Source organism: Microtus oregoni, unplaced genomic scaffold (assembly GCF_018167655.1).
Source record: "Microtus oregoni isolate MIOR12 unplaced genomic scaffold, Mior012 000002F_ref0000024, whole genome shotgun sequence".
NCBI lineage: Eukaryota > Metazoa > Chordata > Mammalia > Rodentia > Cricetidae > Microtus > Microtus oregoni.
Window position 1 is genome coordinate 57,347,944 of NW_024543061.1, and position 15,031 is coordinate 57,362,974.

General features: G+C 45.5%; 1 protein-coding gene across 1 annotated transcript in view; it reads right to left on the reverse strand.

Moving 5' to 3' along the window:
- Alox5 (arachidonate 5-lipoxygenase) overlaps window positions 1-15,031 on the reverse strand; it is a 48,250-nt gene that overhangs the window by 10,859 nt on the left and 22,360 nt on the right. Inside the window, exons 4-6 of the mRNA XM_041639267.1 lie at window positions 6,163-6,285; window positions 2,282-2,388; window positions 1,314-1,486 (exon numbers count right to left, since the gene is read on the reverse strand). Of these exons, the coding sequence (XP_041495201.1) occupies window positions 1,314-1,486; window positions 2,282-2,388; window positions 6,163-6,285 (403 nt within the window). The remainder of the gene's footprint in view (window positions 1-1,313; window positions 1,487-2,281; window positions 2,389-6,162; window positions 6,286-15,031) is intronic.

Consider the following 15,031-nt stretch of genomic DNA (forward strand, 5'->3'; position numbering starts at 1 on the left):
ACAACTGGGGACCATGGTGGCTGGGGACCAAGTAGGCAGGAGGTCATTAGGGCTAAATGATATGTGTTTGGAATGGCAGTGTGAGCTGGGTACCTAGACGGGGTGGCTGGGGACCATGGTGGCTGGCCGTTCAGGTCCTCTCGGTTCTAAGATGTGCTGGTTTCTGGGCATGGGTGGCTGCAAGGAGTTCTTATTGCTGTTGCTGGCTCTCCACGTGACTAGGTAGTATCCTGGGACCCATGCAAGTCCAGAAGAATGTGGAAGGACTGCCCGTGTGGGTCAGGAACCCAACTTTGTGTGGGTAGATAACCTCCCAAAGACGAGTAGGCAGGAGGTCATTAGGGCTAAATGATATGTGTTTGGAATGGCAGTGTGAGCTGGGTACCTAGACGGGGTGCCCAGGGGCAATGAGGCTACATGAACAGCTGGAGATAGATGGTGCTGGCTGCAGTGGGGGAAAGGGAGAAGACAGGACACTGAGGGTTAATGTTGAAACTATCAGAAACAAACAAAAAACAAACAAAAAATCCCTTAAAAACCTAGCGTGGGAATGCCTGAAGGATTCCATTAGATACAAACCAATTCCATTTGAATTCTTTTTGTCTCAAAACAAGGGTAGCCTTGGAACCCTTGGGAGTGAAGGGCTGAGCCTGCAAGTAAGAACCAGGAGACTGATTTGGGGTGGGTGGGGGAGGGGAGTAGATAAGGGAGGCACAGGTGGCACCAATGTTTCTAATAAGAAAGTAACAACTTCTCCCAGTCTCTGTCTTTTGTCTCTGCATAAAGCCTCCTTGTTTAACCGGTTTCTTCTCTTTTGCTACGTGGTGACACTTGGATGACCACGTATGAACACACCTATCACAATGCCTGGCCCACTATAGTCGCTCTTGTAATTATTGCTGTGGGTATTAAAATCCCTGACGCGCCAGGCAGTGGTGGCGCACGCCTTTAATCCCAGCACTCGGGAGGCAGAGGCAGGCGGATCTCTGTGAGTTCAAGACCAGCCTGGTCTACAGAGCTAGTTCCAGGACAGGCTCCAAAGCCACAGAGAAACCCTGTCTCGAAAAACCAAAAAAATAAAAAAAATAAAATCCCTGACGCTAGGCTTGCAGCTGTGAGGCTGGTGTAGATACGGCCCCTCCTAAGACTGCCTGTGGCTGGCACAGTGCCCAAGACCCTCGCGGAAAAAGAAGAAACTTCTGATTTCATATTGTCACTCAAACAGCAAACCAGCAGTCTGGGGATCAGCAAGCATTGGTCAACAGGAAGTGGCTTCTGTGGAAAGACTGGCTATCTCCAGCCAGCAGGTCTACCTGTACTTCCTGTTCTAAACTGAGATTCCGCTCTAGGCTGCACTCCACCATCTCTGTGGTCACTGGGAGCTTCTGGGGCAGCTCTGTGCAGCGCTTGATTAGTACAGGGTTGCAGCCATTCAGGAACTGGTAGCCGAACATGAGGTCCTCCTGCCAGTGGTTCTTGACTCGCTCTGTAGGGAGAATAGGAAGGCACACCCCCTAGGTAGGTCAGCCAGGCAGGCCCCCATGTCTCTGCCTGAGGACATATCTTTGTAGGGACTCCTTTTCAGGGCTCCCAGGCTCCTCTCTTTTGCCATTCCCACTGTGTGCCTGCTTATTGATAGGTCACTATGCACTTAGTCTTCCTGGTCCAAGTACCCACTCTTCTCAAGATCCCTGGTCCTTCAGTGAGGTCAGCATCTTCATCCAACTGTTCTTGCCTCCTTAAAGAACAATGACTCTCATGGCTCTCCATCCATTACTGTGCAGTGTCAGGGCTCTAACCAAACAATTCCTGTCCAAAGGAACCCAATGTTGCTTTAAATTTTTAAATTTTATTTTTTTTATGAGTGTGTGTGTGTGTGTGTGTGTGTGTGTGTGTGTGTATGCATGTGTACATTTGAGTGCAGGCATCTACAAAGATCAGAGACTTTAGAGGCCCTTGTACCTGGAGTTACTGTGGTTGTGAGCCACCCAGTGTGGATGCTGGGAACTACATTTGAGTCCTTTGCTAGGGCAGAATTAGCTCTTAACTGCTCAGCCAATAGCTCCAGCCTCCAATGCTACTTTAATGTAAATGCTTAAAAGAAATAGGCCAGTCTTGCCTTGGCTCTGTGTAGAAGAGACATGTATTTGTGAAAAGAAAAACTTCTGATAGCCTTGAGACTTCTGGTGAGATGTTGTCTAGGGTGCTGGAGTTGGATGTCAGTCTATCTTGGGCAGAAAAGTAAATTTCTCCACCCCCACAACCCCAAGAGCCCTCTTACCAGAAATAGTGTTGCTGATCTTGACGAAGATTTTCTCAAAATCAGCAAAGTCGTTCCAGGAAGACTGAAACATGTGCATGAAGCGATTGATGAACAGGTTCTCCATCCTGCAGAGCAAGGGTCAGGTTACCTCACCTGCCCACTGTGCCTCTGCAGAGTGATTTCACTCTATACCCAGGCACCTCCCGATCATATCTGGGGCATCCCCAGAGATCAGGTGCTGGTCTTGTGGGACCAGGACAGAAGTCAGCCTGTGTCTGATGCTGTACCTTAGCTGTGTAAGAGACCAGGCCAGAGCTGTCCAGAAGTGTTTTGAATGCCACCTCTGTGTGTTTCCATTACTCCTTTGTAGATCACAAACCAGCAATGGGGCAAGGCTGCACCTCCTAAGCTCCCCAAATAAGCACCACCAAATATTACCACCCCCAAACTTATGCAGGGCATTTCCCACTCAAACCATACTCCACTCCCTGGTCCCCACAGGTTAGTGGCCATATCGTAATGCAAAATGCATTTAGTCTGACTCCGTAGGTCCCCACAGCCTTTAAATCTCACCAGTGTTTAAAAGTCTGCAGTCTCTTCTGAGACTCAAGGCAATCTCTTAATTGTAACCCTTGTAAGACCAAAAAGAAAACTGCATTCTTCCAACACAGAGCGGCACAGACTATACACTACCATTCTTCAGGGAGCAAAGTAGGCAGAGTGAGAAAATACTGGAACCCAGCAGAGCAAACTCCAGTGTAGCTCCATGACCGCTGTCAAAGGGTTTAGATGGCTCTGCCCGTTCAGGTTTGCTGCCGGCAAATCTATGTGTGCAAGTCTCCTTGGCAGATGTCTCTCAGCTCCGACATTGCCAGCGTCTTTGGATTTTCATTGCAACCCAGGCCACACTTGTGCAGCTCGATGCAACTGTCTCTCAGAGCCTCTTGCTTTCTCATGGTCTTCATCTAGGGACACTCATGCCACACAATGCCTTGCTTTAGTGGCTTTCACAAACCATGGAGGAAGGAGCCACAATCCCTTCATTCTTACACCCTTCACGCCTCTGAAGCCAGCACCACACGGGTGACACTGCTAAGTTCAGCTGCCAGCTTAGGATGAGCCCTGCCCCCTGAGTCACGCCAGCACCAATCCTTTCTAGAGCAGAAATCTCTGCGGGCTTCATGCACGAGCTGGAGACTTGTCTGGGTGGGGTCTTTCCCTTTAGGCACCGTCCCTTGTTCCAATGCACTGCAGGCCTCTCCTTAGCTGTGCTCAGCTCCTTAAGAGGTGCAACCTCTCCTCTAACACATGCTGTGGCTGTTCAACTTGCTACGGCTTTTTTTCTCTCCAAATTGTACACTTACATTCCTTCCTACTCGGCTATCTCCTTTTCTCTGTAGACCTGCATAAGCGTTACTAATAATAAACAATCATAGCCTTGACATTATGCAGTCTTGAAATTTCCAAAGACGTTATTCAATTTCTTTCTAATTTTAGCCTTAGGTAAGCTCTCAGGACACGGGCAGAAAACAGCCAGAATATCACAGGAATGGTCTCTAGCCTAGTTGCAGTGAAAGTCCTTGCTTCCCTCTGCAACCTTTTGAGCCAGGTCTCTATAGTCTGCGTTTCTCTCGCCATTGCTGTCTTTCAGGCTCCTATGAGGACAGCCTGTTAAGTTCTGTTTACAGCATTCAACTGCTTTCCTAGTCCCAAGCTCCAAACTCTTAGACAGTCCAAAACAAAATAGAACGAAAAGACCCACTGCCAACTGAACAAAACCCAACGACACCAATAACAACAACGAAAACATGGCCAGGCTCTTCACAGCGACAGCCCGTTCTCTGCTACCATCCTAGTTAATTTTCTGCCGGGGTGATAAAACGTCATAACCATGGTGAGTTACAGAGGGAGAGTTTATTCTGATTCATGTTCCATAGGGTAGACTCCATAATTGAAGCACAATTAATAAAACTCAGGGTCAGAAACTGGGGTTCAACCTGAAGATCAACAAAGCAAAACAGCCAGTCACTGGCTTTTACCTCCACCTCAGTCTGAAATGGCGATCCTGTCTCGCAGAATCTCAGAATGAGACTGTTGAGAACTGTTTCCTCCTGTACTATAATCCTCTCTAGGGCTCCGATTAAAGGCATGTACCACTATCATTAAAGGCATGCACTGCCCAGTTTCTATGGTAACTAGTGTGGCTACTGGGATTAAAGATGTGTGTCATAATGGCTACTGAGATTAAAGGTGCGTGTTACCATAATCTGGTCTGTAAGGCTGACCAGTGGGGCTGTTTTACTCTCAGATCTTCAGGCAGTCTTTATTTATTAAAATACAATTGAAATGCCACTACATATAATGGTGGGAACAACATGGCAGCAGGCACCAGGAGCAGGAAGCTGAGAGATCATCTCGTCAAATGCAAGCACAAGGCAAGAGAGTGAACGGGAAGAGGAGTGAGACTTTGAGCTCTCAAAACCCACTGCCAGTGACATACTCCAGCAAGGCCACACCTCCTAGATAAACTTTTCAAATGTCACCACCAACTGGGTACCAAGAGTTCAAATATCCAAGCCTACAGGTCATTTCTCACACAGACCACCGCAGTTTCTGCCTTAATGTGTATAGGCAAAGGTATTTGACCCTAACTCAGTTCCCTTACCCAGAAATGATCAATAACAGCTGCCAAGTTCTAAAAGGATGGCTATAATCCGAAAACACCCAGACTGGGGAGACTGACTTGTGGCCCTCAGCCCTGGCTGCCTGCTGGGTGTGCAGATAGTCAGGTCTCACTCTCAGAGACCTGCCCGTGGGTGTGGTAGGTGCTGGGAGGTGCTAAAAGTCCTCTGGGGAGTACAAGGCTCAGTTGGGTTTCGTGAATTTAGGGTTTTCTAGGTGTGTATGATTATAAAATTTCTCTAAGAGTCAAAGTATGGTATAAAAGATGTCCTTGCTAACCTTGGTGCGGGGCTGAAGATCTATGTTTTTGACACTATCCATGATTGTGCCAGCATCCTGCAGTGATCTACTGCAAACGTGTAACCCAGAGTTCAATATCTCTGTGTGTATTAGCAAAGGGCCTCAGGCAAGGTCTCCTGCCACTTTATATCTCAGGTTCCTCAAATGCAAAGAGGGGACACTATGTGCTATGGCGGTTTAAATAGGCTCATATACTTGAATGCTTAGGAAGTGGAATTGTTTGAAAGGATTACAAGGATTAGGAGGTGTTTCCTTGTTGGAGTAATTGTGTCTTTGTTGGTGGAAATGTGTCACTGTGGGGGGGGGGCTTTAATGTTTCAAGATTCCACACCAGGGTCTGGTCTCCCTCTCTCTGCCTGTGGATCAGGATGCAAAGCTCCCAGCTTCTTCTCCAGCACCATGTGTGCCACCATGCCCCCCCCCCCCCATGGTGATAATGGACCAACCTCTGAAAAGCCCCCATGAGTTTGCCTGGGTCATGGTGTCTCCTAAGACAAGTGCCTACCTCATGAGGTCACTAAGACAAATGATTAGGAATCTTTGTCATGGGAACAAAATGGCCATTCTAGTCACTGTCACCACAGAATCTGCCTCCTGGTAACAGTCTGGGCGCCATCCTCAGGTGGACTGGCCACAGAAGGAGTGAACTGGGAGTGGCAATGGAGGATTGTAAGTACAGTCCCTGCCCGGCCTGAGCACACAGTGCTGCCACTGTTGGAAGACGGCTGGATCCAGGCTGTTGAGATACAGGTCTTGGCCTGTGTCCGCTCCTCCAAGCACATCCTCTGCATCACGCAGTTCGCCTTGTGCCGACAGGTTTCCACTGTCTTCCTTCCTGGTCCCAAACTCATCTCTAACCATAGCCCCAGCCCTGCCACCAGATGGGCCACCTACACCCTGCACTTCCTAAAACTTACGCTTTTGAGTAGTTCAGAACGAAGTCCACTCCCTTTTCACTGTCAAACTGGATGTCCCGTGGTAAATCCTTGTGGCACTTGGCATCGATACTCAATGGAAAGCCCGGGTTCCACTCCATCCATCTAGCACGAGAGAGGTGAAAAATAAAAACTGTTAAAGGAAGGGTGGTCCTTTGGGTGGTCCCCTGAGCTGAAGGCTGCCATGTTGATAGAAAAAGTTCTAGATGGCTGTTAATTTTCCTACTGTAAGCTCAACGCACTGTAAGATGAGGTAATAGAACCCCTTCCAAGGTCTTGTGGCAACCACTTCTGCTGTGGCCTGATCCCAACCACTGAGATCTGAGACTGGCTTATACCAAAGAGTGGAGGAATGCGCAGATGGCCGCTAGAGCATAGAGAAGAGTGAAGAAGGAAACTCCAGATACCCCAGTTAACACAGGTGACTTTGAACAGCCATAGGCCCTAGGAGGGGTTGGCCTGGGTGGTCACAGGAAAAGGGCTTGAAGGCTCTCATGCCACACTCAACCAGAGTGTCAAGTGTCCTGCCAGCTTGGTCAGTGCACATCCTGATTCTGTGTGTGGTGGTTAGGGGAGGGGATAGTTTTCAGGCCCTCATGGTAGAATCATAGGGCAATAGAGGAAGTGAGAAAGAACACTAGGTACAGACCACTGACGGAATGCTCCCTGCAACATCTGTCCTGCAGCAGGGTTAGAGACGGTTGCAATCAAAGCAGCTCCCTCTAAAGAGAAGCCAGACACTGGCTACAGTGAAGGTATTTAACTCTGCCTTCACAGCCATCATGAAGCCTTTCTACAGTCGCTGAAATCAAAACTAAAGAAAACAAAATCCCCGTTCAATCATTTGAGTTGCTTTGCTTAGAAGCTGAAGGGCCCATTCTGAGGTCAGAGTTTTCATGTATATCCCAACCATTCTCCCTTTAATGCTACTGTTGGGGAGGCAGATTTTAAATATCCAGACACCGCCAGTCCTTTAGCAGGACCTTGCGTGTCCGCTGTTACACACTCCTCCATTCGCTGGTTCCACCATGACCCCTCTTAGAAGTGAAAATTCCTGGGAAGAAACTTCACGTGCAAAAGAGAACGGAGGGACGAAAACTGATAAATGTGGAGTTTGGAATATAGCAGGTCTGAGGATGCAGTCAGAAATCTGGACTCTCCTCAATGGCTGCAAGTTTTCGGGGTCTCTGAGGAGTGTTCTTCCCCTAGTTTAAGGTTTGCCAGTTTGAACAAAGAGCAGAGGCTAACTGACAGGTCCTCAATTTAGGGGTAATTGTCCTGAAATAGCCTTGAATTCCTTGGCTGGGCTACCAGCAGGGGGCCATACTGCCCTACTGGTAGGAGGAAAACCTCCCCAGGTCAAGAGCGTGGGGAAGATTGGCAGTTGGCTGATTTTTCTTTATTTGTGTCCCCACTGCAACCTATCAGGAACCTAACTTCTAGACCTTCCTCGATAGACTTTACGAAAGCCTTCTATTTTTATTGTTCGTGGGATCTTTCCTACAAGCACATTAATAAACATAAAAATAAGGATAGCTGTACAAATGCTTTTTGCTTATTTGGAAGAATGAGTAGAGGCGTCTTCAATACTGCATGATCACCCATCAGCCATCTGGCATCAGACACATTGCTCTTCACGCTTGGTAGTTCCAGGGGTGCAGTGAATGCCAAGGGATCCGGTTGAGCTGAAGTTTTCAGTGATCCAATAAAGAGACAAGCATCAGTGAGAGCGTTCACTGTGTTTGTTTTGAGACAGAGCTTCTTTATTAGTATTATTTATTTATTTTAATTTGTTTTACATACCAACCACAGTTTCCCCTCCCTCCTCTCTCCCGTTTCCTCCCCCCACCTCCCATCTACCCCCATCCCCAATCCACTCCTCCTCTGTTCTCAAAGGGACAGGCCTTCCATGGGAGCCAACAAAGCACAGCATATCAAGTTGAGGCAGGGCCAACCTCCTCCCTCTGAGACAGGGCTTCTATATGTAGTCCTGGCTATCCCAGAACTCACTTTGTAGACTAGGCTGGAACGCCAAGATCTGCCTGCCTCTGCCTCCAGAGTGCTGGGATGAAAGGTGTCTGCTGCCACCATCTGGCAGCATTCATATTTTACTATTTAAATTGATACTTATTATTAACTTGTGTGTAGATGTGTGGATGATATGCGTGAGTGCACGTGAGTGTAGGTGTCTGCAAACCATTGGGTGCTGGTTCAAAAATAGATAGGCAGGGCCATTCATGGTAGCACACATCTTTAATCCAAACTCTCAGAAGGCAGAGGCAGGCGGATCTCTGTGAGCTTGAGGCCAGCCTAGTTTACATAGCTAGTTCCTGGCCAGTGAGATTGTGTCTCCAAAACAAAAATAAACAAACAAAAATAGTAACAAAACATCATTGAAATTGAGAGGAAAATGGGTCCTTTAGTAACACTGACCACCACAGTGGTAACCTGATTGCAACTGAAGGAAGAGTTGAGAACAAAGCCAGCTTTTTACTTCTGTGTTTCCCCAAGAGGATAGGTGCTGTAAAATACTTTGAACCCTAATCCAGGAAGATGCTGATAAGAAGTGGGCCACAATTCAAAGTGTCAAGGGCCCTTGGCAGCAGTGGAAGGCTGGACTTGTTTGCAGCACAAAGAGAGAAAGAGCCTTTGTGAGCATGTGGTGGCCAACTGTGGTATGGGCAGGGGTTGCAGCAGGTGCTGTTGGAGCTTTCTGGGGGCCGCTTTGTTTCTTAAAGCTTCTTGATGGAACCGGACCCGGAGGGCTGCTTTGGGAAGTTAGTTCGCTCCCACAGTGACTGAGGGACTGAAGTCAGACACCCATGTCCTTTCCAATGAATGAGACATACAGACAAACCAACCCACAGACATAAATAGGTGGGGGAGGGGGCACAGAAAACCCCACACTCCGTGGAGGAAGGCCACAAGGAACAACTAGACCGAAATAAGGAAGAGGCAGAAAAGACATCTGATTTGAAGGGAGACGGCTTAAGGAGATGTAGACTGTGCAATTCAATGTAAAAAGACATTTCGGTCCATAAAACATTTGATAAAGGAAGAATTCAACAAGGAAACAGAAAAAAGATTATAATCAGTGTATGATCTCATCTGTCTCTTAAAGGACAAGGTTTGTTCTTTCTACAATAAGTTATTTGAACATCATCTTTGTGCCAGGAAGCACTCTTTACTTTTTATAAACAATGTAACACAAATGTTTAACAGAACTCCAAGGAAATGCAAAAGAGCCATGGATGGAAAAACTAGAGACTTGAAAGTCAGATAAAGGAAATTTAATGAACTTCCCATTTCTCACACGTAGAATGGTAGACATTGCGAGGTGTTTATGGATTATTTCAGATTAGGCCATCTTATTTTTATTACATTAAAATTATTTAAAATTTTTTTATATAACATATTTTATCATATCTTTCCCTTTCCCCAACTCCTCCTAAATTTTCCCTACCTCCCCATTTACCCAAAATTCATGCTTTAACACACACGCGTGCGCACACACACACACACACACACACTTTCTCTCAAAAAAAAACATAAAAACTTTAAAACAAAACCAAAAAGAGACACCAAATCATAGAATGCACACACACACACACACACACACACACAAAACCAAACCAAAGCAATACCTGCAGCCCATCTTTGCTAACCAACTATTCCTGAGCATGAGGCCTGCCCAGCAGTGCAGTTGATACAGCCAGTACCACTCCATTGGAGAAAACTGATTACCATCTCTGAGCAGCTATTAATTTCAAATAACATCTTGGTTAGGGGTGGGACTTTGTGCCCACTTCCCCTTTTCTATGCTGGGACTTTATCCAGCCTGAGTTTGCACAGGTCTTATGTGTGCTGCCACAGTCTCTGAGTTCATGAGCATCAACCCTTTGTGTCTGGAAGACACTGTCTCTTTGGAGTCCTCTACCACCTTTGGCTCTTTCTGTTTCTTCCATGTAGATGTCTGAAGTTTGAGGAAAGGGGTTTGATAAAGATATCCCGTTTAGGACTGAGTATTCCAGTGTCTCACATTCTCTAGTTGTGAGTATGTGTGTTTCTGTATTAATTCTCATATACTCCAAGAAAAAACTTCTCTGTTGGGGTTGAGAAATGCATTAATATATGAGTATAGTGTTCTGGATTAAGTAAAAATATTGTGGATCCCCAAGTGGCTGCAGCAGAAGAAACATTGCAGGGGCCACAAAGGAGAGACAAACAGATGGGCATGACATGAGACCATGTGGCAGGTCTCCGAAGGTAGCTGGTCCCCGGCAGGGAGCCACATGGCAGGTAAGAGACAGAGACATGGATAGGCATGCCATGCAGAGTGAGGTTGGATATTTATTTAGTGGGTTATGGAAGGGAAGGGGAGAAAGGGTAAAGAGAGAAGGGGGATGAACAGAGAGAAACAGAGAGAGAGACACAGAGAGAGATGGGGAGGAGAGAAGTGGGGAGAATGGAGAGAGGCAGAAGTTGCCTCTTCGGGGGGAGAGATGGAAAAGGAAGGAACTCAGGCTGGAAGCTGAAGATCAGCTTACCTCAGTGCAGTGGACTGGACCAGGAGGGAATGGACAAGAGGGAGTGGGAGTGGGACAGGACAGATCATTACATATAGCAGCAGGCTCTTTTAGCAGAATAATAGTGGTAGGCTTTTCCCTAGGGCCCATGACTTATCTATTCTCAAGTTTGTGGCTTCATTAACAGTGTCCAGATGTGGGTTCCATATAATGGAATAGGCCTTAGATACAATTTTTTTTTAAAAAAATGGTTGGTTATACCATAACATTTATGCCATTATTGCACCACTGTATCTTGCAAAGCAGGTCACAGTTGTGGCTCTCACAGTTTGCAGCTGGGTAAGACTGATGATTACATCTTTCCTCTGGTAGCATGTGTTGTAACTTTTAATATTATGAATGCTAGTCAGTAGGATTAAAGCTTCAGTAGGGCATCAGCTCAATTTTTCCATGTATGATGACATAAGTAAGTGGTGTCTTCAGCAACAGGAACTTACTGTCAGATTCTGGAGGGAAATCAACAGCATTGGCAATAGCCTGTATTATTTGTGGGGGGCATATCTGTAGGTCCCCTTTGGCCAATGACTCAACAAGATGTAACCCATTCCTGAGACTGGGAGTTTACTTAGTAGCAAATGCTATCTAGTTGTGGCACTTTCTCCCCCGTTCTATGATAACTCCATTTAAATCTCTTTAGGAAGCTTTGAGAGTTGTAAGCTTCCATGTGACTATTCAAAAGGCCTTTAGTACTAGTTTATCCTCCCCATAGTCCCTCCTTTACTATGCATTCCCATCTTCTTCCCTATTTAAACCTATTTTAGTTTCCCCTTTATTTATCCATAACACCATGTTCTATTTCCCCTTCCTTGGGAGAGCCCTTCCTCCCACTGATCTCATATGAGCTATCTAATATCTGTGTCTATTTTGAATGAAACATTCATATTTAAGGCTTAAAACCTAATAGCCATATATAAGAGAAAACATACAATATTTGAAATCACACCACATGGAGGGCTAATATTCTCCCCAAGAGCCAAAGAGTAGCTAGCAAAAACTCCAGTACCAGGAATGAGAAATGCCTTTTGAGTTGTGACTGGGGAATCAAAGAGAGTTCCCAAAGCAATATGGGTTGTTGCTGTTGTTTGGTTCCTCCCAGAAATTAAAAGTAAATCCTAATTGTTGAGGACACCATGCACTTTAGACATAGGTCTAGGAGGATTTCAGCTGGAAAGGAGCCAAAAGCATGCCTCTGAGGACTAGCTTTTATGGTGCCACAAGGTAAGAAAAGTGTCAGTCATCTTAAACAGTTGTGGTTGCCTATAAACCACAATGACCATCATGGCAAGATATCCCTAAAGGGGCAGTAGTGGTACTTACACCTGGCAGACACCAAGAGCTGTCTACTTGGACTCAAAGCCTACCTAATAGAAATGGAATGGAATGGAAACCTAGCCGACTGTGCTTGGCTAGGGAGGTCACAGACTTTAGGTAGAGGAGACTTGTACTATTGCCAATTTTCCAAACCAGTATAATTCTTTTTTTTTTGGAATTATGATTAATAGGGTGATATTTATTTAAAGGGGAAAAAACTTACAGATAACCGTTCCAGACAACAGCCCTCTGCGCAATCAGGAAGGAGTCTAGTTGCCGGAAATGGAGCAGGAAGCGAAGAAAACGAGAAGGGAAGTAGCAGCTTTTTTAAAGAGAGAGAGACCACGACCCAATGGGCTGGTATCTCAGCGGGTTGAAGACTATATAAATATAGTTACTTTTCTCTCATGACTTGGCCAAGTTATTTATTATACAAGACCTAAGATAGTTAGAATAGGATATTTGTACTTATTATATATAATTTCATAGTAGGTTTAGAACTCTCTTACTTAAACAAAAGGGGGAGGTGTTGCGGGAGGTCCTTCTGCTCCACCAGTATAATTCTTAATGGCATTCTGAATACTTACCTCTACACCTCCAGACAAGTGTAACATTCACCCCTCATCAAAAACCTCTTTTGCAAAGGAAACCATTACAGAAAGTCAAAACTAGCCCAAACAGGAAAACAAATAAGCATGTGGTATCCAGCCCTAGTAGATTTATCTTCCAATCTCCAGCACCTAAGACTCAAGAAGCACCACAGACGAGGGGGCAGAAAGACAGTGTCAGAATACCACAAGGTCTTCTTTGTGATTGTCCCTTCTAGCTACGACAGGGAAGCTACACCCATGAGATCCCAACAACTTAGCTGTCTAAAAAGAACCCACACAATTCCAAAACAATTGACATCCCCACATAGACTGGGGGAAGTCTCACAAGCAACTAACAACTGCTGAGAGAGAGAGAGAGAGAGAGAGAGAGAGAGAGAGAGAGAGGCAGTCTTGCCCAGAGATGAAGCTCTTGCTTTGCTATCCAATACCAAGTGGTCAGCCCTAGAACAAACACGTGCAGATTGTACTTAGGGACAAGGAATCAGCAGGTTGTATTTATATGCTGATTTGTTTAGATGCCTGTGTATCAACACTGGTTAAAGAAGGCTCTGAATTGTAGGAGATAGGAGAGGAGGGAATTTTAATTAAATTCTAAAAAGATTTTTAAAATAGTTATTTTTAATTTAATTATTTAATGCCTTTATTCATTTAATTGATAAAATAAAAATTATACATATTTGTAGTGAATTTCAAAAAAAAGACTTTTTGGTTGGTTAGCTGCCTGCTTCTCTTATCTGTTGCATTTTTCTCCTTTAGGCTGTGTTCTCAATTCTTTTAGCTTGAGGAGTAGTATTGCCATTATATGTCACATGTAAATGTTTTGTCAGATGCAGAGGGAGGAAAAAGGCAGACTGAGATTATGATAGCTGGTAAAACTGGCATAAATAGAGGATGTCTTCCTGAACAATTTCACCAGCAAGTTCTCTGTTGCAAAGATTGCTCTCTTGCTTGCTTAACCTCGTGCTTATCAGTTCCTCAGAATTAGCCTTCTCCGTGTCATAGACATAAAACATTACTCAGCCTCTGCATGCACAAGATGAGATGCTTACCCAGCACAACTGTGAACTAATGCCCTCAGAAAAGAAAGCCGCCCTTATTCTAAGGGTTTTACAGAGCTGGCCAGCTGAGTAGAACTTTGTTTTGAAGAGTTAGCATTGCAGATCTAGAGAAAAACTATCGTGGGCCACTTTTGACTCCTCAATAGCCAATCTTTGCCTCCCTCTATGTCTGACTTCTCTCCCTTTCAGCCATCAGGGAAATCTCTGGGCTGTACTAACAGGCCAGTAGCTCCTTTACCAACCCCACAACTGAGACTCCCACCAGGCAACACGAATACCTCTAAAAGGTTTCCCGCAACTCGATGTAGCTCACACAACTGATGTTCCCATCGATGTGTTTGGAAAACACAAGGCTCTCTCTTGTTCTGTGAGCATGGAAGCCTATGGAATTGCTTCTGTGTGGGAACACAGCGTTCACAGCACCCAGGCCAACTCCCAGGCCAGGCTCATTCATATTCGCTTCACAATACAGAATCTCATTTTCTGTGAGGTGAGAACTGTTCACTTTGGAGATGGACCTGCCAGTGACTAAAGGAGATATATATATATCAGATAGCAAATTGCTTCTTGGCAGTGTTATTTGTAATATCTAAACCAAATACAACTGGAGACTGAGCTGAACATTCTCCAGTAGGGGAATTATTGGTTAAGTCTATAGTGATATGTATAACCCAAGAATATGTAGCAATTTAAAAAGAAGAAAACACACAGTCACCCATTAGACTGATAAAGATGGAAATGTCTCAGGTGGAGGGAGTTGATGATGCAGGGGAACGGCACCTTACAGCAGCACCAGCTGGGGGTGGAAAGCGACAGAACACTTGCACAGTCCCTGAGATCTAGAACACTCAGAAGATGCACACACTTAACGATTCTACAGATCTACTTCTAGGTATATCCCCAGAGTAATCTCCCACGAGAGCATAGGCAGGCGTCAGATGTCACTTGGCTCAGTCCAAAAGCACTAAGAGGTGCCCACGAATCTATCAGCAGGTGGCCAAATGAACATGGTACAGTGGTACCCACGAATGATGCAGCCAGAGATGGGAGTGGAGTGCTTGCTTGCTTAGCATTTGAGAGATCCTGAGTTCAATTTCCAGCTCCACAAAACCAAAAATGTATGATGAGTTTAACTCTATAGAAATTAAAAGGAAAGGATAGCCATGTGTGTCAATGGCTGGTCTGCAGAACATGATGAATGAAACTGCAAGGCATAGAAGCATTGTTTCAGGGATGTGAGAACCTCCCCCTGCCCCCGACTACAGTATACTGTGTCACATGCCCA